This window comes from Geotrypetes seraphini, chromosome 2, assembly GCF_902459505.1.
Source record: "Geotrypetes seraphini chromosome 2, aGeoSer1.1, whole genome shotgun sequence".
In the NCBI taxonomy this organism is placed as follows: Eukaryota; Metazoa; Chordata; class Amphibia; order Gymnophiona; family Dermophiidae; genus Geotrypetes; species Geotrypetes seraphini.
This window is the reverse complement of record NC_047085.1, coordinates 490,652,444-490,678,416: the sequence shown is the minus strand read 5'-3', so window position 1 is coordinate 490,678,416 and position 25,973 is coordinate 490,652,444. Positions and strand designations below refer to the sequence as shown.

Here is a 25,973-nt window from a genome sequence, read left to right as displayed (position 1 = left end):
GGAGTTATTTTGTAAAGTATTTTCCACCTATAAACTGTTTTATGTGGAAAAAAAACATCTATTATAAAATTGTTAGGGGTTTATATATGAAAATAGTCAGCTGTCTTCTTTTTTACTACTATTAATTATTTCTAGAGCGCTACCAGACGTATGCAGCACGAAGTCACGAAGGAGACAGTCCCTGCTTCGAAGGAGCTTACAATCTAAACAATCATGACAGACAAACAGGCGGCCAGGGTAGGGGTTACAGTTAGAGGGTGACGGGACTAAATCGCGTGAGACAATGGCGCACCGACAACTGAGCGCAAGGTTGACAGCGCGCTGAAGAAAAGCACTATTTTAAAGGGCTCCGACGGGGGGTGTGGGGGGGAAACCCCCTCACTTTACTTAACAGACATTGCGCTGGTGTTGTGAGGGGTTTGGGGGGTTGTAACCCCCCACATTATACTTAAAATGAACTTTTTCCCTAAAAAAACAGGCAAAAAGTTCGGTTTCAAGTATAATGAGGGGGGTTACAACCCCCCAAGCCCCCCACAATGCCAGCGCGATGTCTGTTAAGTAAAATAGGGGGGTTCCCCACCAGCACCCCCTGTCGGAACCCTTTAAAATAGTGCTTTTCTTCGGCGCGCCGTCAACCTTGCGCTCAGTTGTCTGCGCGCCGTTGTCTCGTGCGATTTTGTCTATGAACCCAGTTAGAGAGGATGGTTAAACTGCTGGCTAGGGTGGTGAGCAGAGGGGAATAGGGTTATGAGTTGAAGGCTGTCTCAAAAAGGTGTGACTATACGTGAATAAAGGTGAGCCAGTTGATGTAGTGTATCTAGATTTTCAGAAAGTTTTTGATAAAGTTCCTAATGAGCGGTTCCTGAGAAAATTAAAGAGTCAAGGGATAGGTAGCAAAGTTCAGTTGTGAATTAGGAATTGGTTATCGGATAGAAAACAGAGGGTAGGGTTAAATGGTCTTTTTTTTCAGGAATCTGTACTGGGACTGGAGCTATTTAACTTATTTATAAATGATCTAAAAATCGGAACGATGAGTGAGATGATTAAATTTGCAGATGACACTTAACTGTTTAAAGTTGTCAAAACGCATGCAGATTGTGAAAAATTGCAGGCAGACCTTAGGAAATTGGAAGACTGGGCATCCAAATTGCAGATGAAATTTAATGTGGACAAATGCAAAGTGATGCACATTGGGAAGAATAACGTGAATCACAGTTACCGGATGCTAGGGTCCACCTTGGTGGTTAGCACCCAAGAAAAGGATCTGGGTGTTATTGTAGACAATACGATGAAACCTTCTGCCCAATGTGTGGCAGCGTCCAAAAAAGCAAGCAGGTTGCTAGGAATTATTTTAAAAAGGGATGGTTAACAAGACTAAGAATGTTATAATGCCCCTGTTTCACTTCTTGGTGCGACCTCATCTGGAGTATTGCGTTCATTTCTGGTCTCCTTATCTCAAGAAAGATATAAAGGCACTAGAAAAGGTTCAAAGAAGAGCGGCCAAGATAATAAAATGGATGGAACTCCTCTTGTGTGAGCAAAGAAGAAAAAGGTTAGGGCTCTACAGCTTGGAAAAGAGGGGAGATATGATTGAAGTCTACAAAATCCTGAATGGAGTAGAGTGGGTACAAGTGGATCGAGTTTTCACTCCATCAAAAATTACAAAGACTAGGGATGAAGGGATAACACTCGATGAAGTTGCAGGGAAATACTTTTAAAACCAATAGGAGAAAATGTTTTTTCACTCAGAATAGTTGAGCTCTAGAACTCATTGCCAGATTAGATAGCGTAGCTGGTTTTAAGAAAGGTTTGGACAAGTTCCTGGAGGAAAAGTCTATAGTCTATTATTAAGAAAAACATGAAGGAAGCTGCTGCTTGCCCTGGATTGGTAGCATGGAATGTTGCTACTCCTTGGGTTTTGGCCAGGCACTAAGGACCTGGATTGACCATCGTGAGAATGGGCTACTGGGCATGATGGACCATTGGTCTGACTCAGTAAGGTGATTCTTATGTTCACCTGTACCTGGATTAAAAGTATTGTAATGTAATATTCTCATTGGTTACAAACTGTATATTTTTCAATGGTATCTCTCTTTTTTTATCTTTTGCTTATTCTTATATTGGTTGTATTGCCTCCTCTAATGTGGAATGCTTTGGAAGAGTAGCTTATGAGTTTTTCCCCTTCTTGATGGAGTTTTTCTAATGTGATTGCTTGTACTTCCTAAAAGATTTCTGTTTCTCTTTATAACTTTAATAATAATTTCCATTCAGAGTCTGAAATGATATACAGATTTTTTATATATATAAAATACAATACAGAAAAACCAAGATCAGGTATAATTTATACAAATGGACACTACTTCAAATTCCATAGCACTACTGGAAAAGCTAAACTACCTTACAGAAAATCTAATATTGAATAGACAAGAGCCGTATTTGGTAATGAATTCACAAACAGTGCTATGAGACAGAATGCATGATCTCAAGTTCATATAAGTTGCATCTCTGACTTTGTAGATAGCTGCAACAGTCCTTTAGAGACTAAAGGGCAAGTCTGTAACTTGACACCAAGAAGTATCATATATATACTCGAATATAAAACGACCCAAATATAAACAGAGGTACCATTTTTTTCCCCAAAAAGGAGGAAAAAAGGTTGACTTGAACATAAACTGGGAGGGGGGGGTATATTTAATTGTCCTGCCCTGCCAGGCTCTGCACCCAGCCCCCTTCCCTCACTCCCTCCCCTGCGCTCGGTAAGCTGTCCCCCCACCCTCCCTCCCTGACCCTCTAGGCTCTGCACCCTGTCTCCCCTCTCTTCAGATGCCTTGCAGACCTCCACCGGGCCTGCCGTAAGTCCTGGTGGTCCAGGTGCAGCCGACTCTAATAACTCTCACCTCTCTTCTGTCTTCCCGATTAGTTAAAAGCATGCCTTTAAAATTCTTGGTTGTCCAGCAGTACCATATTTTCACGTAGATAACGCGCACCCGTGTAAAATGCGCACACGGGTATAGTGTGCGGGAAACACAAATTTATGTAAAGAAATTTTTATATAGCGTGCATGCCGCCCCGACTCTCCTCTGGCTGCCCCGACTCTACTTTCGGCCACTCCGACTCTCCTCTCCCCCCCCCGACGCCCGATTCATCATCCGGAAGGACCACTCGCACCCCCACAGCCTCCCCCCCACTCCCCCATGGAGAAGCTGTCTACCTTGTTTCCGGATGCCAGTGAGCCCAGCTGCTTCCTCTGCCGGCGATCCTGCCCCTTCTCTGAGCCCTGCTGCGCTGCTTCCTCTTCCGGCAGTCCCGCCCTTTCTCTGAAGTCAGAGAAAGAGTGGGACTGCCGGCAGAGGAAGCAGCTGGGCTCACTGGCATCCGGAAACAAGGTAGACAGCTTCTCCATGGGGGAGGGGGGGAGGCTGTGGGGGTGCGAGCGGTTCTTCGGGTGGGAGTGCGAGTGGTCCATCGGGGTGGGAGTGCGAACAGTGGGGGTGCGAACGGTCCTTCCGGATGATGAATTGGGCATTGGGCGGGGTGGGAACTATGCAAAAAAAAATTTATATAGCGCGCTCACGCGTATAACGCGCAAGGTTATGCACGGTTTGTAAAATTGTGTATAACGCGCGCGTTATATGCGTGAAAATACGGTAAACCAGGGCAGGAGAGATCTTTCTATGCTCCTGTTCTGTGCAGAGCCACTATCTGAATGGCTGCTGCAAGTTCTCATGGCAACCTTGGCAATTCAATGATCTCGTGAGGTTGCTGCGAGAACTTACGGCAGCCAGATAGCGGCTCTGCATGGTGCTGGAGCGTAGAAAGATTGCTCCTGCCCTGGTTCACCGCTGGACCACCAGGGATTTTAAAGGCACAGTTTTTACTAATTGGGAGGCAGGAGGGAGGTGAGAATTGTTAGAGTCAAACAGGACAGGAGGCGGGAGAGATCTCTCCTGTTCTGGCCCACCACTGGCTCACCAGGTCTTAAGGGAGGCCTGATGGAGGCCTGCAAGAGGTCAGGGAAGGGGGCGGGTGGGCTTTGACCCAAATATAAACCGAGACCCCCACCCTATTTTTGGGCCTTTCTTGCCCCAAAATCTCAGTTTATATTCGAGTATATACAGTAAGTGCCACAAAGGTCATGCTTAGTGCCAGTTGTATAATGAGATGTACATTGTAGGTACACCTAAGCTGTAATAGGCATGCCCACTTGTTGCTTGGTGACATGCCCATAGCTTGCCCATGTGTACGATCCTCTCAGTTACATGTGTGCAAGGGAATTTTATAAATGGTGCTAAAATTGTGCATGCATCCAGTTTGACTAAGCAATTTAATTAAGCTTATTAGCACCAGTAATCGGGTGCTAAAAATCAAATATATGTTGATTGGCAACAATTTGGATTAATGCACACATCTTACTGAGCACTATTCTATAAAGATGCGCATGCAAATCCTTTAGTGCAGGGGTAGAGAACTCCAGTCCTCGAGAGCCGTATTCCAGTCGGGTTTTCAGGATTTCCCCAATGAATATGCATGAGATCTATTTGCATGCGCTGCTTTCAATGCATATTCATTGGGGAAAACGTGAGTGGAATATGGCTCTCGAGGACCGGAGTTCCCTACCCCTGCTTTAGTTCAACTGGCCGTGGGAAGGACACTGATGAGTCAGGGGCATGTACTACCATAGGATTTGGGGGAGCTGCGCTTAATTTCGGCCCAGGGATTTCCACCAGGTTTCAGTTGGTGTAAATGCTCAGGCCTAAAAGCTAGGCTTGGATCTCAGTGCTATGCGCTATTCTGTAAGCAGCACCCAACCTAGCGTGCCATTTATAAAATTGCACTTATTTGGAAATTTTGAATAAAGGAACCTTTTGAATAAAGACCGTTTGCAAAGACTGAAGTCTACTGGTGGTTTTGACATCTTATCTGCCTCTTTTTTTTGTTTGCTTGTACGTTACATGACGTGGCTTTTGTTCCCTCCTGTTTTCACTGATTTCTTATGTTCTTAGCTGTATAATCCTGCCAAATTTCAGCCTCAGGTATGGACTAATTATGTATTTAAAAAATTAGAAAGGTTATCAGTTTTTTTTTAAAAGTAATTAACCCTAGAAATCACATAGGCATATTTTTAGGCACTTGCATATTTTGGACCGTAGAACATGAAAAACATCAAAATTGTAAAAAAAAAAAAAAAATTGCATAATTCTATTCTACTGACCATATATAGTACACAAAACTTTCTAAATGAAAGTTGCTCAAATTTACCCCACCCCAAAATTTTTTATAGCCTTTATCTCTATTAACGTACATACTCGAATATAAGTTGATCCGAATATAAGCCGAGACCCCCTTTTTCCCCCAAAAAGGAGGAAAAATTGGTTGACTCGAATATAAACCGAGATTAGAAACTTGGGTGATCCTGGTGAGCCAGTCTACAAAGACGACATCCTTGCCATAAGTTTTAACACAAATATTTTTGTTAGTGTAAAACCACACAACGTTTACAATAACATCAGTTTAAACCAGGGGTAGGGAATTCTGGTCCTCGAGAGCCGTATTCCAGTTGGGTTTTCAGGATTTCCCCAATGAATATGCATGAGATCTATTTGCATGCACTGCTTTCAATGCATATTCATTGGGGAAATCCTGAAAACCCGACTGGAATACGGCTCTCGAGGACTGGAGTTCCCTACCCCTGGTTTAAACAAATAAAAAGATATTGGCCATTATGACAGATATGTTACAAAGGATAAACAATAAAATGTGAGTGGTGGATGACAACCATAAGTGATATAATGTGTATGAAGAACAGCAAAAGGACATACAAATAAGTGTGGTAGATGTATATGAGTTGTGATGGCAATAGTGTTCTCTTCCCAAACCAAAAGGTAAAGACAGTGGGTTGTGGGCAAGGATGAAGAATTGCAAATGGGGAAAATGAATCCAACATACCCTACTTTGTAAAGATCTCAAAGCAAACAGCAACAGAAATAAACTAAAAATATAATGATGTAAGGACACTGGATCATCTGCTGTTCTGTTGTCCTTTGATACTTAACTTTTGGAAGTCAATATGGGGACAGATTAATACCATACTGGAGGCATCAATTCAATTGACGTATGAGGTAGTTATATGCGACCGCTATAAATGCCGGCTTTTCCTTATTATGACCGGGATAGCCATGCAAATGATTACTCGCAATTGAAATAATTGGGATCACCTTAGTTTTCCTTTGTGGTGGGCGAGCTTATGTTTAACTTATAAATATGAGAAAATGAATGTTGATATGCTGGGGCATAATAAGATATTCAAATTAGTTTGGGGTCCATTGACGTCTTTTGTAGATTTGTTATAGTTGTCCTTTATCTTTATTTTCCGTTGTTTTTCGCCCATACATCCAGAGGGGTTGAGAGTGGGAGGGGGATATATCTTTTGTTTTGGTATTATTCCTGATGGTAATGATGGATGGGGGAGGGAATTTTTATCTTTTGTATAGATACTGATTGATTATAAGTGCTTGGTTGATTATCATCATTTGTATATAAATTGTATTGCACTTTTTGTTGGCATTAAAAACTAAATAAAGTTCAAATATATATATATATATATATATATATGGAGTGAGAAAGAAATGTTTGAGCAAATCTAAAAAATGTGAAAACAAATATAAAATAGACTAACAGCCATTATTTATTAAACAATCATAATATTAAAAAAGCAACACTCATTATTTATAGAAAGTAAATAATAACCAGAACGGTAAAATGGAATAAAAAGTAAATAATAACCAGACCGGATAAACTGGACTTAAAAACATATGTGCATTGAATAAGGACCATGCACTGAGCCACTGACTGCTGTGCTTGCCCCCCGGAGCTGTTGGCATCCAAGCACAATACCGTTGGCGATCCGCTCTGTGCTGGGCTAGTGGGAGCCTTGAGCGTCTCTGCATGATCAGGGTCTGCCGGCACCCGCCCCCCTCTGAGATTCTCGGAGTGGGCGGGAGCCACCGGGCCTTGGGCATGCCAATTGCTGCCTGGCTGGCCCAGAACTTCCTCCTCGACATTATAATTGACATCGGGTGGCAAGAATTGGTCGGCCCCACGCTGGGGAAGATAAGCAGGGAGAGCTAAGACCTCCACACTGGCCTGTTCACCGATTGCGGCGGTGGCGGCCTGTTCCCCAATGGTGGTGGCTTGGGGGGAGGGCAGGGAGAAATAGAGAAAAAAAGGGGGGGACAGGGAGACAAAGAAAGAAGGGAGACGGGACACAGACAGAAAGGCTCATGGAGAGAGAAAGATAGAAAGAAAGGGGGCATGGAGAGAGAGAAAGAAAGATGGGGGCAAGGTGAAAGAAATAAAAAGTTGGGGAAGGGAAGGAGACAGATGTCAGACCAGGGGAAAGGAAGGAAGGAGCGTGAGTGAGAAAGGAAAGAAAGAGATGTCAGACCATGGAAATAGGGACCGAAGAAAAGAGAGATAGAAGGAAAGGTAAGACATGGAAACGTAGATTTTGAAAAGAAAGTAGAAAAATTGAATATTAAGTTAATGCCAAAGATGGATGCAAGGCAGAAAGTGAAGATGGAGAGAAAAACAGTCAAAGGACAAGAAGGCCCTGGAAACATAGTTGAAAGCACAGAAAAATAAAGTCACCAGCCAACAAAGGTAGGGAAAATGATTTTATTTTCAATATAGTGATTGAAATGTGTCAGTTTTGAGAAAGGAAAGATATTAAACTTTAAATGTGAGGGATGAAGAAAAAATAGGGTATTTGGAGGGCCGCAGAAAAAATAGTTAATGACAATTTTGCATAAGGTAAAACTCTTTATAGTTTATAAATCTTTCCTTTAACTGTTAAAGGAAAGATTTATAAACTATAAAGAGTTTTACCTCATGTAAAGTTGTCATTTTTTTAATAAGACATTAACTATTTTTTCTGCGGCCTCCAAGTACCTACAAATCCAAAATGTGGCCCTGCAAAGGGTTTGAGTTTGAGACCACTGCCCTAGCATATCTGCTTGAAAACAGAGGAACTGCAAGCTGTAATAATTTTTCAAATCCTGCCAATCAAAGAACCCTTTCTGAATAGCCTGTTTCAGTTGCAGCCATTTATAAAATTGAAATTTTGAAATACCAAAAGATTGTTGCAACCGTGAAAAATCAAGCAATTTTCCATTTAAAATAACATCTTCTAATGTTCTTATGCCTGCCTGCATCCACTCTTTCCAGGCAATTTTAGACCCGCCTATTTGTATCTTGGAGTTCAGCCATAGGGATTGACACAGTTAACTTATTGATACATCTGAGGGTTTTCCAAGTATCTAAAATAATATTATTATCCTTAGCATAACTAGGTAGTTTAATGTCCAATACATGAGATAGATGTATTGGGGACATAAATTAACCAATCTGACGCTGAATATAGGCCTGATGATACCTGAAGAAATTTGGAAAATTTACCCCTCCCTCCACAATCGGTTTTTGTAGCGATACTAAAGCGATTCTAGCAGTTTTGCCCATCAAAACAAATTTGATAAGAATACTATTCAATTTCTTATAAAAAGACCCCTGAAAATAAATTGGTAACATTCCCATTTGGTAACAAACCATAGGCAAAATCATCATTTTAACTGTTTGAATTCTCCCCCACCAAGACAAATGTAGTGGGTTCCATTGCTCACACATTTCTGTAACCTTTAGCAATAAAGATTTTTCATTTACTTTCATTGTCTCTTCCAGTGTCTTATAAATCCATATTCCTAAATATTTTATACCCTCTTTTTTTCCAAAGAAAAGGGAACTGATCAAACAATCCTTTTTGATAATGTTGATTTCTTTGATTCTAAACTTGCACATGGCACTTTATTATTTTTTCATATATAAAAAAGGCACTTTTGCACTTAAAAGATTCATGGAGTGACAGAAGGTGATGTTTGTGGGTAAAACCTTGTAGGGTGCTTTCTGCGCTCATGCGCTGAGGATATATCCAGGTGTAACTTTTCCCCTCCTTTCCCTTTTACTCTCACTTTCAAGTCTGTCCAGTTAATGTCTTTGATGTTCACTCTATTTACTTTTAAATATTTATTATTTTATTATCTTTTTCTTTCTCTTTTTAAAATTTTACTGTTAACCGGCCAGATACTTGTAGATAGTCGGTATATTAAAAAGCTAATAAACTTGAAACTCCTTATAAAAAGTTTTTAGGAAGTTCCCGTGAACTGATTAGTCACCCTGTGTAAACCATATCAAATTTAACTTAATACAATTTCCTCCTTTTGAATGGTAGGTGTGTATGTGTAAAGATAGAATACAAAGGACTAGGAGCAGGTCTTTGGGATTGATTTGTACTTGAGACTGACCCCTCCTCATATATATATATATATATATATATATATATATATATATATATATTTGAACTTAAGTGTATTTGTGCCATGTTATCCTGGGTGGTGGTATATTTTTCCCTTTCATATTTTCACATTTGTATTTCAAGATGATTCATGTGCTTTCTACAGTGTATTTGCATAATTCATTCTATCATCAAATATCCTGAAAGCAGCATCTGCCGCTTCCACCTCTTTAATAATGTCAATAAGTAGGGCGATGCATGCTGTGCTCCCAAGCTTGCATAAGCTGCTGTCACAGGAATGATGTGCTGACCTTGGATGGCAGACACATTTCCAGCCATAACTTTTCCTCATTCAGCTCAATGTGTAGCTGAGCATGTGACAGATAAAGGCAAGGGAGTGGACCAGGATGTGGGAAACGACTTACCAGTGGTGGTGAATTTTTTTATGGACCTAACAAACACTAGGTTATCTTAGTTTCCTCTGTGATCATACGAGTATACTGTACCCTGCACTGTTTTACATTTTTAATACTCGGAATGCCACCAAACTTTTCCTGTTGGCATTTAATCGGATGCACTTTTGACAATATGTTCATTGGTACAGATTAAGGACTTCTTGATGGTAAGACTGCTTTATGTCTGTAAGTGGGAGATAGAAGGAAGTATATATTTGTCACTTAAACACCACAGTCTTTTTATCTAAGCAGCTCTGTTAGTTTTTGGTCAAGCTATATACAAGCTTCCTTCTTGGGAAGCACAAGACAAGTTAAATGCATTACACTAGAAAATCAACATTAATTTTGTTCTCTCAGGATTTCCGCAGCTGGCATTGTGCTTGTTGCAAGTTTCCGAGTCTTGCTGTGTCTTTGTCAGGTAGAAACCGATGTTTCAGCCACCATGCTGTGGCTTTCTTCAGGGTATGCTCTGAAGTCTGCAGTGTGACTTTGGAAATAGTGGGTTCACTGACCTAATTGGGAACAGGGCAGCCAACAAATTTTGAATTTTGGCGGGAAAGTCAGTTGGTCAGAGATTTTAAATTTTGGCGGGAAAGTCCATAGAATGGAAAAGTCTCTGGCAGGTTTAAAGATGTTCTCTCAGGGTTTCCGCAGCTGGCATTGTGCTTGTTGCAGACCTGGAAACCTGCAACAAGCACAATGCCAGCTGAGAGAATATTTAACCCAGCTCCACGGGGAGAGAATCCTTAAACCTACCAGAGACTTTCACAACCTGGTTTTTCTTTTTTTTGCTGCTGGTTTTGGCTGCCAGCTATTTGTTGAGTACTTCAGCCTGGGACTGCACTGGAGTCCTACACTAGCACTACATAAGATGGTGGCTAAAATCTTGATAATATGCCTATTGGGGATCTTCTTGGTGGTGTGTTAATTTAATTTAGGCCAGGCTGGTTTGAACCAGGAAGACAAGCATCACATTTATGATAAAGCAGATCATTAGTATTATTAAAGAAAAATAGCTATAAGATAATGTTTGGTACCCTGAATTTAAATTAAGGGATCGGGAGCCAGTGGGCATCCTGAAGCAGAAGGGTGATATGGTTAAATTTCTGAGCATTATAAATCGGTTTAATGGCTGTTTTTTAGACTCTTTAAAGTTGATACAAAGATGAATATGGCAGACTGTTGTAATTTGCCTTACACTAATCCAAACAACTAATGAGAAGTGTATACACAAAACTTAAGTAGGGGTGATTTATTCAAGAAAACTTGAATGGAACGAATTGAATGTAAAATCATAAAACAGAATTTAACTACATACTGATGAAGCTTGAGTAGAAATAAAATGACATGGAGACAAATTTGTCCCTCTTCCCATGGGATCTCAATATCCCTGTCCCCTTCCTTCAGGCTCTGCATTAACTTCACAAGCCTTGAATACTTATGATTTTAAAGTGTTTGAGGCTTGTGCAGAGGAGGACGGAGCTTGCAGGAATGGGGCAAAGAAAGGGGAAGAGCTCACAGGAAGGGGACAGAACGATCCCACGGGGAAAAATTGTCCCCATGCCATTCTCTAAGAAAAGGAAAATTGAGGGCCAAGAAAGCAACCTAATATTTAAGTGAAACATTGAGAAGGAAGATATGAAGTATGCTAGTATGGAAGTGCAATCTGGAACTGAAGGTCTTCCAGTAATTTGTATGACTCTAGGGCAGTGGTCTCAAAGTCAAACCCTTTGCAGGGCCACATTTGGGATTTGTAGGTACTTGGAGGTCCTCAGAAAAAATAGTTAATGTCTTATTAAAGAAATGACAATTTTGCATGAGATAAAAACTCTTTATAGTTTATAAATCTTTCCTTTTAGCTAAGTTTTAAAAATAATATTGTAATTTATAGTTTAAGAGACATATGATCAAGAAACTGTTTTATTTTACTATTGTAATTTATAGTTAAAGAGACATATGATCAAGAAACTGTTTTATTTACTTTTGTAATTATGATAAACATACCGAGGGCCTCAAAATAATACCTGGCGGGCTGCGTGTTTGAGACTACTGCTCTAGGGGGATTCAGTTTTAAGCAGCAGGACTTAAGCAAAAATCAGGGCGAGACAAACATCACATTACGTGATATCTGGGTTAGCAAGGTCAACGCTGAAAATCAGCTGTGAAAAAAAATATGTACTGACTCCAAGAGATTAAATCAAAAGGGCTAACAGAGATAAGAATAAATTAAACAAAAGAGGTGATAAAACTGAGCCCTGGGTAGTACACAATAATAATGTCACTGCGTGGTGAGCATGTTTTAGAATACGAAACAATGGCGATTTCATCCAATTTTCTTCATATCAAATTCTTAGCCAGCTTTTATGCTGCTTAATTCTTTCGACCTTGTGCCCAGTGTTGTCTGCAGATGCTTCTCAAATGGCTGAGTTGCTAATGTGTGAGAATTATGTGATCTGGTAGGGTGTGGAGGTGTACAATTACCGGTCAGAATAATTTGAGGGTAATGGAAATGTGATCCGAGGCTTTGGTTTGACTTCTTTCATACAATTCTATAGTCCTTGGAAGTCGGATCAGGATATGTGATGTAGAAATCGGAGACCGTGTGAACTAGAATGAAAAGACAATAGATGTTGAGGGATTAGCCAATGTTAACCACAGGATCAAGCTTGATGAATGTGTATGTCATTTCCCGATGAAAACAGAAACCTGTGGATACAGATGTTCTGGAGATAATTTATTATACACTGACATATAAAAACATGAAAATTCAATTTAAAAAGTACAGTGATAAAAAATGTAGTGGTAAAAATCCAACCAGCATTTTTTTTACATTAGAAGTGTAACAGCCTAAAAATGCAGGTTGAGGCAACAGGAATAGCCCATATTTGAGCCAATTTGTGCTGAGTTGCTGCTAAAGTATCTGTTGTTTACTGTGTGTGTATTTGCTGCTGGGCTGAGAAATGGATTCTCTAAAGTTACCTTGCATTTAACATTGGCACTAAACCAGGGATCTCAAAGTCCCTCCTTGAGGGCCGCAATCCAGTCGGGTTTTCAGGATTTCCTATACACACAGATCTCATTCATTGGGGAAATCCTGAAAACCCGACTGGATTGCGGCCCTAAAGGAGGGACTTTGAGATCCCTGCACTAATCTATTGTCATAAGAACATAAGAACATTGTCAAATGTGTTATTTTATTGCCTGATTTATTAAAACGGCTAACCATGGCCTTTTCCTTGCTTTCTAGCAGCCTCCGATTGTACTTATCAAATGTAGTACAATGAGGTCATTAATATTAAAACTGTAATATAATGAGTTCATTAATATTAAAATGACCTCTTCAGGTGATTCTCAAAAAGGAATGCTCTTCCACTTACAAGAAATTGAGGCCGATATTTACCGGCAAGGTCTGAGCTTCTATCTTGCTGTGCAGTATGCTTGGAACAGATTGCCTGAATCCTTAAGGCGGGCTCTGTTTCTGGTATTCTTCAAGTCCAAGCTAAAGCCCACCTCTTCGGGACTGCTTCCAACTCCTAACTCCTCTCGCCTTGGGTTCTAAATCCCCAGTCCTATATGTCATGTCTTGTCTGTCCAAGTTAAATTGTAAGCTCTTCTGAGCAGGGACCGTCTATTAAATGTCAAATGTACAGCACTACATATGCCTTTCAGTGCAATAGAAGTGATAAATAGTAGTAATAGTACCTGTTTTAATCTTACTCTCCTTTTTTAGAAAACCAGCAGGAGGGATGTTCACTCCCTCCTGCTTGCAGGCCTGCCTCTTCAAAATGACAGGCCTTCCCAGTGCATCCTGGGATGCACCAGGGAGAGGTCTAAGGCCCTGTGGCCCAGGTGCCTAAGATCCCTCCTATGGGAGGGGTCTAAGGCACCTTGGCCAATCGGTCTTAGGCCCCTCACTCCCAGTTCATCCCAGGGTGCACCGGGAAGGGACCTAAGGCTCTGATTGGCCCTAACACCTAAGTCCTCTCCCATAGCAGCGGTCTAATGCACCTGGGCCAATCAGGGCCTTAGGCCCCTCCGCGATACATCCCAGGATGCACCAGGAAGGGGAAGGCCTGCCATTTTGAAGAGGTGGGCTTTCCAGCGGGAGGGGGTGGGCTTGTGTGGTAGGGGGCTATGGGAGTCTGTCAGGAGGGGGGATGAAGCTAGCTGCTGGTGGGTACCGGGGTGGGGGGGATGGCCTACCAAACCACCAGGTTGTGTGGTTGGGAGCTGTCGGGGGTGGGGAAGCGTGATGTGTGTGTGCATTTTCTACACACACAGCATGCATATAATTTGCATACTGTTGTGCTGAGAATCGCCAGAAAACCAAAACTCGCTCCCACCACAGTATTTTTTTTTTTTACTATGGTGTCGGAACTTAGAAAATCTGCTATACACTTAGAACAGCAAGTTTCCTGTTTTTTTCTTATCGTAGAACAAAATTGCTTACAAAAAAAACTGGAAACTCACTGGACTAAGTGTATAGCCTTCAATGGAGACTATATTGTTTAACTTGCCTTTTTACCAAACTTTTCAAACCACCCTTTATACTGTCGCCAGTATAAAGAATTAGACATTTTTAAGGAAAAAAATGCAAACTATAAACCTCTTTTCTTTCTGTTTTGCAGGTTGGTGATCATAAATTCAGTGCCCATCGGATTGTACTAGCTGCATCTATTCCCTACTTTCATGCTATGTTTACCAATGACATGATGGAATGCAAGCAGGATGAGATTGTCATGCAAGGGATGGACCCCAGGTAATCTCAGGCAGAAAGGGAGATAATTTGGAGGATAAGATATTGGTTCATAGTCTGCTTTGATCGTAAGTAAGAAAAGATGCAATATAAACCATGTAAATAAAGTGAGTGTTCTACATCAGTGTTTCACTACTCGGTCCTGGAGTACCCCCTTGCCGGTCAGGTTTTCAAGATAGCCACAATGAATATGCATGAAAGACATTTGCATATAATGGAGGCCATGTATGCAAATCAAGATTATGCAAATTCAAAGTGGGTGTCCTGAAAACCTGACTGGCAAGGGGGGTACTCCAGGACCGAGATGGGAAACACTGTTCTACACCAGTGTTTTTCAACCTTTTTACACCTATGGACCGGCAGAAATAAAAGAATTATTCTGTGGACCGGCATCAGTCTGTGGACCAGCGGTTGAAGAACACTGGGCTAAGTCGTGGGCCAGACCCCGCCCATCTTTACCCAATCTCCACCCCAGACCCCGTCCCCATAATAGTACTAATTGTAACACTATTTTTTCCATTCATTTTTCACAGATACACAATATAATCTTATTAACAACACATAATGGTTAACCACAACATTAAACTACACAAAGCACACTGACAGCAGATGTAAATTCTCAAAATTGACATAGTTCAATCACTAAATTCAAAAATAAAATCATTCCCCCCTACCTTCGTTGTCTCCCTCCCTCCATGTTATACCTTACCTTCTGGCCTGCTCCCGCTTGGCCATTTTATGCCGCCCCCGGTGTTATCTTCAGGCCGGCTCCCTCATCCTCACTGATGCAGTGCACAAAGCTGTGGGCAGCGGCTCCTTGCGTGTCCCGTACCTCATCTGGAAGCCTGACGTTGCAACGTCAGAGAGAAGGCTTCCTGTCCAGGCGCAGGACACGCATAGGAGCCACTGCTCGTGGCTTTGTGCACTGAATCAGTGAGGAAGAGGGAGCTGGCTCGAAGATAACGCCCCATCGATCGCACCGTGGACCGACGATTGAAGAACACTGTTTTGGGCCTGATACAAATGCTGGTCCTGTGGACCAGCAGGAAATTTCTGTGGACCGGTGGTTGAAGAACACTTCACAATCCGAATACATTGCAAATGAGTTTTTATTCCCTCCGCTGATTTCTCTGCAGAGCTTATAAGGCTTCTCTATTGGCTTATAAGGGGCGGGTCACAAAGTAGTTGTGAGTTGCACACATGAAAAAAAGCTCAAACAGTGGAGAAACTAATGTCTGATTTACAAGTTATTCTCTTATTTGCAGCATTCATTTAGCATAGGGAATTTCAGCTTCACTGGCTTCTGTGCTGTCCAAACTAATAAGCATCTCTGAGGTCCTGATTCCCTGTGTTGTTTTTCTCAGACAAAGGCTTGTTAAAAATAAAAGCCTTAATATATCGGGGTCTAAGAGTGTTGAAAGTGCAGATTGTGGATAAGCTGAAAAATCCGTCTCTTTTATCTAAATGGTTTTCTTGTTTGTCTCGGTAGCGCTCTAGAAGCCCTGATCAATTTTGCCTACAATGGACACTTAGCCATAGACCAGCAAAATGTCCAGTCCTTGCTAATGGGAGCCAGCTTCCTGCAGCTGCAAAATATCAAAGATGCCTGCTGCTCTTTCCTGAGGGAAAGGTAAGTGGTGAGGGATCAGAGGCTTCATGTAGGAAGGAAGTGTGTTAGAACTGCTAGCTGAAAACCACTAATATTAGCAACAAATGAAGTAGGGAGTTATGGAGTCGCTGGTTCCCTACGGTAAACTGCTAAAAGTAGACCTTTTAATGTTGGGATACAAATTTACTCTGAGATTGGCTGCAAAATTATTTCAAGGAAATTTTGGCAATAAATCATACACTTAAAATATTTGTTTAGTATACTCTGTGCCATGCCACCTCTTTGGGACACTTTACCAACCTATGTACATCTAGAATAGAGATCTCAAAGTCCCTCCTTGAGGGCCGCAATCCAGTCGGGTTTTCAGGATTTCCCCAATGAATATGCATTGAAAGCAGTGCATGCACATAGATCTCATGCATATTCATTGGGGAAATCCTGGAAACCCGACTGGATTGCGGCCTTCAAGGAGGGACTTTGAGACCCCTGATCTAGAACAATTCAAGAAATTTAAATCTACCCCTGTTCAAATTCAAGTTTATGAAAATTTGATAAATCGCTTAATCAAAGTTCTAAGCGATGAACATAAATAAAATTTACAATATTCAGTGGGTACGATATGCCAGATGTATGATAGACCTACATGACTTACAGTGCCAAAAGGGAAGGAGGGCAGGAAATACAATATTTAATAGAAAAAGAACACAAAAGGGGAGAACAATAGGGTGGGTGAGTAGGAACTAGCAGAAAGAAGACAGAACAGAAAAAAAGAACAAAGATAAAGATGCCAATCTAACATGCTCTGGCAATTAATTACTAAGCTGCGTTATGGCATTAATGCGCGGAATAGCGCACGCTACATTGGTGCGGAACTAGACGCTAACGCCAGCATTGAACTTGCATTAGTTCTAGCCGCTTAATGTCCACCTTCCTTCATTTACCCTCCCCTCTCCTGTATCTTTCCTACATAAAATAGAGTTCCTTTCCTTCCCTTGGTTTTAATTGGGTATTATAAGCTGCCTGGCTACTTAGCCTATTAAATCATACATTTCAGTCTATAAACTCTGGACCACTGTAGAAATGTTTGGGCTTTCCTTATTAGAATACCAAGTATGGCTAGGCCAGGGGTAGGCAATTCCGGTCCTTGAGAGCCGGAGCCAGGTCAGGTTTTCAGGATATCCACAATAAATATGCATGAGATAGATTTGCAACTCAAGGAGGCAGTGCAGGCAAATCCATCTCGTACATATTCATTGTGTATATCCTGAAAACCTGACCTGGCTCCGGCTCTCGAGGACCGGAATTGCCTACCCCTGGTCTAGGCTGACAGCTGGCAGAAAATCCTTCCTGAAATCAAATAGAACCAAGAGTGCGTTGTGATCTTCATTTTCTTGCATTGTTTCTGATATTCCTTCTAAATTTAATCGGTTAACTCAGTGTGGTGAAAAGTATGTCCAAGCAACAATTGCATGGAGCAGATGCTGGTGGCAGATATGCGAGTGGTGCTTGGAAATATGTAGTGGGGGGAACGCCGCGGCTAAGCTTATTTTCGCGAAAAGCAAATTCGATCAGGTCTCGCCTCTCCTGTTTAAGCTTCATTGGCTCCCAGTAATCCCCAGGATCCACTTCAAATGTGCGTGCCTAGCCTTCAAGATTCTACATGGCATCCTTCCTGCCTTTATCCCTCTATCCTGGAACTCCCCAGCCCTTACTTCCTCCAGATCCTCCCAAACTCTTAAACTATCCTTCCCTTCCACAAAAGGTATTTCTCATGCAGGCAAACTTGGGTCATCCCTCCCCTTTAGAATCACTGAGATCTGGAATAACTTTACCTCCCCGCTCCGAACCTCAAGCTCCCTCCAACTTTTCCGTAAACACCTAAAAACCTGGCTATTCTCAAAACTGTAACACTTCCCCCCCTCTTAGGCCTCTCCCTCCATCCTCACCCTTTTACACCTAATCTTTAAACCCTCCACTGGAGTTCCTCTCTCATCCTACTTCCTGTAAACCGTGCCGAGCTCTGCATCTGCGGAGATGGTGCAGTATATAAACCCAAGGTTTAGTTTAGTTTAGGGAGCAATTGGAGATATGAGGGTGGTTTGAAAAGTTTGGTAAAACAACAAGTTAAACAACGTAGTCTCCATTGAGAGCTATATTCTTACATTTTGGGATATAAATGTTTTAAATAAATTGTACCTCATTTGGTAATTTTTGTAGTCGGGTGCCTAGGCTGTTAAGGTACACAGGCACATAAGTTCTGTTCTATGCACTTGTGTACTTTGGTTGCAAGCAGCGTCTCACTATTAGCGGCTCTCCACATATTAGCTTTTCCACATATTCACCATTATAGGGAACCCTGAAGAAGACTTTTTGTCGAAACGTGGACCATGTTGGGTCCTGCGTCCTTAGCGGACTAGGTCCTTTAGGTTTTTATGTGAATGATTTTATTGTACCTTTGGAACTTTGACATTCTTAATACACTTCTCCCTCCATATTCGCTGTGATAGGGGATTAACAGAACCGCAAATACTGAAAAACCGCAAATAACTTTTTTATATGTTATTTGCTGTTTTCTACTAAAAGCCATCGTGAATATGGTGAAACCGTGAATAACATGGTGGGAGACCTGGCCTGTTACTGAAGGAGAGGCAAAACACGGTGAAGAAAGTGCTGGGAATCAGTGATTTTCTCTGTAAATGCTTGGAATCAGCGATTTCTCTTTGATGTAATTTGGGGGGAGGAGCCAGCAAACTAAAAACCGTGAATAATCAAAAACGTGAATGCTGAAACTGCGAATACGGAGGGAGAGTGTAAAGTCCATTTAAGGAACATCGTCACTCCAGTGTTTCTTTTGTTTCCTATGCACCTGTGTACCTTTTTTATATTATAAAGAATATCCAAATGCCTTGCCTAAGTTTGCAGAGATACACTTGTGTACAGTAATTTGCATATCTTCTCCAAGAAAATCTACTAAACTAAACTAAACCTTAAGTTTGTATACCGCATCATGTCCATAAAGATAGAGCTCGGCACGGTTTACAGATAAATTCAATAAATGAGGGAAGGACATAATAAGAAATTAGAGGTTATGAAGAGGATAGCTAGCTTCACATTTTAAATAGATAGCTTTACGTTTTGGAAAAAAGCCAGGTTTTTAGATGCTCTCGGAATAATTGGAATGAGCCTAGGTTCCGCAGCGGGGCAGAGAGGTTATTCCAAAGCTCAGTGAATTTGAAGAAAGGGGATTTCCCTAATTTACCTGCATACATGATGCCTTTTAACGAGGGGAAAGATAGTTTGAGTATGTGGGTGGATCTGGTAGTGTCAGGTCTCGAAGAATTCCAGGATAGTGGGATTAGGGGAGGAAGAATGTCATGTAGGATCTTGAAATTTAGGCAGGTACATTTAAAGTGAATCCTAGAAATCACCGGAAGCCAGTGAAGTTTTGACAGAAGTGGGGAAACATGATCGAATTTACTTTTTGCGAAGATCAACCTAGCCGCAGTGTTCTGGATCCACTGAAGTCTTTGAAGATTTTTCTTGGTTAGACTTAGATGGAATTACAATAGTCCAGTCTGGAAAGAATGATTGATTATACAAGGACAGCAAAATGTTGTTGGCGGAAGCAGGATCTCACTTTCCTCAATATGTGAAGACTAAAAAAACATTTTTTACCAGAGAGTTGAGATGTATATCACTAAAGTGCATGTAATGAGATTAATTTTATAAAGATTTTTCCGTATGTAAAAGCAGGTTCTGTGTGCCAACAAAGGCATGTACTGAAAGTGCTCCACTTTTGCATGATGGTTATGGCTATCTTTGATATACCAACTAACTGTGAACAAACTTAACAGAGTTCTAATTATGCTCAAGACCTCAAAAACCCAAGACACTACTTTTCTTGTTTTTCGTGTCCTTACTGGGGTGAAGTGTTCATCATCGGTCTTCTGCAGGGTTTTTTAGTTAACAAACTAAATATTTTTATATGTCTTTAATTGTGGTGGACAATTATTATAAAGAAGAGCACTTAACTTAAAGCCCAACGGCTACCCAGCCGTTTCACTAGTAAGTTTCTTCAGGGGCTATTGCTCTGCTCCAACACACTTTTGTCTACTTAGACGTTAGACGTACTCGGGTGCTCATGATCTAACTATAGTACCTGGGGCAATGGAGGGTTGAGTGACTTGTTCAGGGTCATAAGGGGCAACACTGGGCTTGACCCCATAACCCCAGGGAGCTGAGGCAGCATCTCTAACCACTAGGCCATTCTTCCTCTTATTAGGAGTAGAGTTGCAGTGTGCTTGGCATATTTTGTAAAATATGAGTACATGCACATATTACACCAACTTTGGAGCAGGTGTAAACGCATACACTGGCATTTGTGTGCTAGGGGGCAGCTTCTGGGTGCCTATTTTATGAAGTCACTTAAGCCTATGTGTTGCCTTGATAAAATAGGTCTAAAATGGGCGCCTTTTTGTTCGAGGGATCTTCATAACGTTTCTGCACTTTTTTTTGTTGTAAACACTTCTTACTAAATATCTCAAAAGCAAATTACATCACTTTTCCACATAATCACCCTGTTGCCTGACTGACTAGTCACATGACATTCTGTGACACGCCCTCTTACCACTTCCACCTCAACCATTTCCTATGAAAGTATGGAAACTTTTTGGAAAAACCCTCGTACTTTTTAACATAGATATCCTGTTATAAAATCAGGCCCTCTTTGTTGGTAGCTCATCCTATATAATAAAACCCTAAGCGCACATGCGCACTTAGGATTTCGTGTTCCCTGCTGCTGTGGTGTGTGATCCGTGGCAGTCAACCCAGCGGCAGGGAACATTCTGGCCACACCCCTCCTCCCGCCCTCACTCACCCTGGAAGCCAGGCAAGCTCTCTCCCTACCCGCGTCCTCGGCAGGGAACAAACCTCGGTCCTCACTCGCCGCTGCTGCCGCCGCTGCTGCTGATCCTCCTGTAAAGAGCAGCCTGCGATGGTGGCCGGCTTTAGCGAACCTCGCAGGCCGCTCTCCAACTCGGTAGCACGTTCCCTCTGACGCGATCCCGTGCGTCAGAGGGAACGTGCTACCGAGGCTGGAGAGCGGCCTGCGAGGTTCGCTAAAGCCGGCCACCATCGCAGGCTACTCTTTACAGGAGGATCAGCAGCGTGAGAGGAGCCGCCGCCGGCACTTTTAAAACTTGAAACAAAAACCTTCGGCCGCAGCAGGCCAGCCCATGGGAAGGGAAGGGGGAGGGGCCAAATGGAGCAGGCCAGATCACATTAAGAGAAGGGAGGGGCCGAACGGAGCAGGACAGCTCACGGTAAGAGAAGGGAATTGCTTCACAGGGACCTGGAGGGGAAGGGAAATACCGCTGCTGCTTCTGCAAAGGAAAGTGGGGGGGGGGAGAAGGGAGTGGGGGGGTGGGGGAAAATGCTGCTACTACTTCACAGGGACCTGGAGGGGAAGGGAAATACCGCTGCTGCTTCTGCAAAGGAAAGTGGGGGAGAGGGGAGGAGAGACAGAAAGAAATATAGACATACAAAGGAGGCCAGGGAGAGAGACAGACAGAAATAAAGACAGACAGGGGACCAGAGAGACAGACAGACAGACAGACAAAGGATGCCAGGGAGAGAGAGAGAAAAATAGCAGGAGGGAGAGAGATAGAAAGAGACAGGAGCAGGAAGAGAGACATAAATAAAGAAAGACAGACAGGCATATATTCTAGCACCCGTTAATGTAACGGACTTAAACACTAGTATCTTTATATGTATGTATACTTTGGCAATTTTATAAGCACTTAATTTCTGCATGTAAAACACTTTTATTTGTAAAATGGCTTATAAACTTATCTCCATAATGATTCTGGGCTCGAAATTTCTGAAGTGACATATTTGTTAAAATTCTTTTGGCCTTTATCAGTGGCACTATATAGCACACCGTATCCAGCCATCAGCCACGATCAGTGGGCTCGGAAGACTGTGTGGGGCACTTTCATATCCCATATCACAGTGGTCTCAAACTCGCAGCTCGGGGGGCCACAAGTGGCTTCCAGGTACTATTTTGAGGCCCTCGGTGTGTTTTATCATAATCACAAAAGTAAAATATAACAGTTTCTTGATCATATGTCTCTTTAGCTATAAATTACAATATTATTATTAAGACTTGGGGCCTCTTCTATCAAACTGCGCTAGCAGTTTTTAGCACAGAGAGCCGCGCTAAATGGCCCACGCTGCTTCTGACGCTCATAGGAACTCTATGAGCGTCGGGAGCAGCGTGGGCCTTTTAGCGCGGCTTACTGCGCTACAAACTGCTAGTGCAGTTTGATAGAAGAGGCCCTTAGCCAAAAGGAAAGATTTATAAAATATAAAGAGTTTTACCTCATGCAAAATTGTCATTTCTTTAATAAGACACTAACTATTTTTTCTGAGGCCCTCCAAGTACCAAGAAATCCAAAATGTGGCCCTGCAAAGGGTTTGAGTTTGAGACCTCTGCCATATCACAAGATTTGTGTTATTTTTCACATGGCAGGAAGAGGGAGTTGGTGTGTGAGGGGCAGGAGCTTTCTAGCTGAAGATGGGGCTTATTGGAAGAGCCAGTGAGCTGGAAGGGATTAATTAGTGTTGGGGACTGGTATGCTAGGCTATAAGGGAGAAGTGTTAGTGAGCCAGGAGACTGGGGACAAACAGATCTCACAAACATTGTGCCCCAGGAGAAGAAAATCCTATCAAGGAACAAATGTACCCCATTGATATTACAACAACAACTGGAGAAGGAACAAACAGTACTTTTTAAAGTACTGTTTGTTCCTTCACCAGTTGTTGTTGTATCCACGAATTTTGGGAACAACCCTGAGTTTGAATCTTCACCCAGTTGTGTGTATTGGACCCCATTGATATTAGTCATGAAAATATCCTGTGCTCTTAATTTTAAAAATAAAACAAAATTTTGTGTTTCTGGAACTCTATCCACCTTTCAGCTAGATACCATGAGCTATCTATGCATACCAAATGACAAGGAGAAAGAAAGGGTATAGATAAAAAAGAAGAGCAGGTTCTAGACAAAAGATCACTTTACAGGTCATGGAGCTGATGGGCCCCCGCGGGAGCGGACCGCTGGGCGCGATGGACCTCTGGTCTGACCCAGCGGAGGTAAATTCTCATGTTCTTATGGTTGATAATTCTCATCTCGCCGTTGAAAATCCCCCCACCCAAAACAAACAACTTGTATTCAGACATAGGTTGTGGCATAGAAACAAGCCAACTGAGGATCAGTGGCATAGCGAGGGTAGGTGGCACCCTCCTCTCCACCCCTCCTGCCCGCTCCTTCCTCATCATCCCCCTGTGCCCTCCTCTCCCCCCTCATGCTACACTAATGCCCTCCCTTCCCACCTCTGTACCTCTTTAAATCTTCACCAGCTTGAGCAGCTTCTGCAGCCTGCTGCTCATGCTGGCTTTCCCTCTGTCGACCCGGAAGTGATTTCAGAGGGAGCCAGGCTGGCACAAACAGCAGGCTAGAGTAGTTGCAAGCACTGGTGAAGATTTTAAAGAGATATTTGGGGGGGGGAGAAGGGAGGGCATGAGCGTGGCATGGTGAGATGGAGAGGTGATGGCGTCCCTGCCAAGATGGTGCCTGGGGTGGTCTGCCCCCCCCCTCCCTTTACTACACCACTGCTGAGGATTATTCTGCATGTTTTGTTTGAAAGTTCTTAACCATTTAAGAAATCCTTCCTATCTTATCTTCCTTCCTTTTTGTCTTCCTAAGGCTTCACCCCAAGAATTGCTTGGGGGTGCGGCAGTTTGCAGAGACCATGATGTGTGCAGTGCTGTACGACTCGGCCAACAGCTTCATCCATCAGCACTTTGTGGAGGTGTCCATGTCTGAGGAGTTCCTGGCCCTACCCTTGGAAGATGTGCTGGAGCTGGTCTCCAGGGATGAGTTAAATGTAAAAGCTGAGGAGCAGGTACTTAAATTCATCCTAGAAGACCCTCTCTCATGAGTGGTGCTGTTCCACTCTGCCACTGGTTCTACCAACACAGCACACCTAATGCTCCATATAATTCCAGCTATGGTAACCTAAAGTATTCCGAAGACAAGCAAGCATGATATTCTCACAAATGGGTTATGTTACCCAACGGATCATGGTACAGATGCTGCCAAGTGTACTATTTCTTTAAATCTTTGAAGCAGTGATTTAGGAATCTTGAGAGAAATTTATTATAACATTTGATAAAGACTGATGAGAGGAGGCTGGTTTTCAATAATCTCAAAACAAAATGGTTATGATTACGTCATCAGCATTCTACTGAGGAAGTAGACTCCTCCACTGGAAAAGTCTTCTCACCCCTCCCTTGGTATCCTTCCATTTTCTTACTCCACAACTCTACTACTTAAAAGCCTCCACCATGTAACACAGACATCAGGGTAGTTACGCTGCACCTTGTAATATTGATTTCACTGTTGAAGGGTAGCTATTTTGGGGTTCACCTCTTTTTATTTTGACTTATCTGAGCTCTAACTGTTTCTATCTTCCTCAGTGATGATGTCGCTTCCTCTAAAATGTATTTATTTTTAGTTGTCTTAAGAACAAAACTATGTAAAGGTTATTTTTTTTTTTTAATTCTTTATTCATTTTTAAACTTTCAACAAGTGTACAATATAAGTAATACATAGATTTACTAACATCACTTGATAAATCTATCAAGATAATAACAAATGTATATATATCTAAACCCTTCTCCCCCCTCCATTCCATACAATTATTTAATTGAATCAATCTTTGTCATAGTTCTTTTTACATTTTCCTTCATTTCTACAAACCCTCCCCTTTCCCCTCCAATCATAAATAATGTTAAGAAAATGGTGTTTATTCATTACAAAACAATGTCAATGGCCCCCATATTTCATTAAACCTTTTATAATTTCCATTTTGTATTGCTATTGAACGTTCCATTCTATATAGGTGACATAGTGAATTCCACCAGAAATTAAAATTAAGTCTAGTGTGATCTTTCCAATTGGCAGTAATATGTTGCATGGCAACTCCTGTCATAATCAATAAAAGTTTGTTATTACTTGCCGATATCTGACTCTTTTTTCTCATAGACATGCCAAATATCACAGTATCATAAGTTAATGCTACAGGATTATCTAATAAAGAATTTATTTGATCCCAGATTGAATTCCAAAAGGCTAAAATATAGGGACAGAAAAATAAAAGATGATCCAAAGTCCCTACATCAAGCTTACAATGCCAGCATCTATTAGACCATGAGCTATTTAATTTTTATAATCTAACAGGGGTTCAAAATGCTCTATGCAAAAGAAAGAACCAAGTTTGTCTCATAGATGCTGACAATGTACATCTTATTCTCCAAGACCAAATTTGTGGCCATTGAGATGCTGAAATTTGATGCCTAATCTCAATGCTCCAAATATCCCTAAGACCATTTTTAGGTTTTTTATTAACCAATTCACTAATAATTTTATACCACTGTGCGGCCTGGTGACCCAGAAAATATGCCTGGAAGCATAAAAATTCCATGCTATATTGAGAATTTAGAGTTTTCCATTCAGGGAACCCTGCCTGAATGGCCTGCTTCAATTGCATCCATTTATAAAATTGTGATTTATTCAGTCCAAATTTATTTTGCAATTGTGTAAACTCAAGCATATTTCCATTTGAAATAACATCATTTAAAGTTCGTATTCCTGCATTTAACCAATGCCTCCAGACAATCTTAGATCCGCCAATTTGAATCTTGGAGTTTAGCCATATAGATTGATTTGTTGATTTACTAATAGGAATTTCA

At 41.7% G+C, this 25,973-nt stretch overlaps 1 protein-coding gene across 4 annotated transcripts in view; it reads left to right on the top strand.

The window, feature by feature from the left end:
• Window positions 1–25,973, top strand: part of KLHL18 (kelch like family member 18) — a 151,485-nt gene that overhangs the window by 83,776 nt on the left and 41,736 nt on the right. For all 4 annotated transcript variants that reach the window (XR_004538200.1, XM_033931874.1, XM_033931872.1 and 1 more), the window contains exons 2-4: window positions 14,427–14,557; window positions 16,044–16,184; window positions 23,926–24,124. Coding sequence is in view for 3 of the 4 variants with exons in the window: in XM_033931872.1 (XP_033787763.1) it covers window positions 14,427–14,557; window positions 16,044–16,184; window positions 23,926–24,124 (471 nt within the window). In the remaining variant the exon portion in view is untranslated. The remainder of the gene's footprint in view (window positions 1–14,426; window positions 14,558–16,043; window positions 16,185–23,925; window positions 24,125–25,973) is intronic.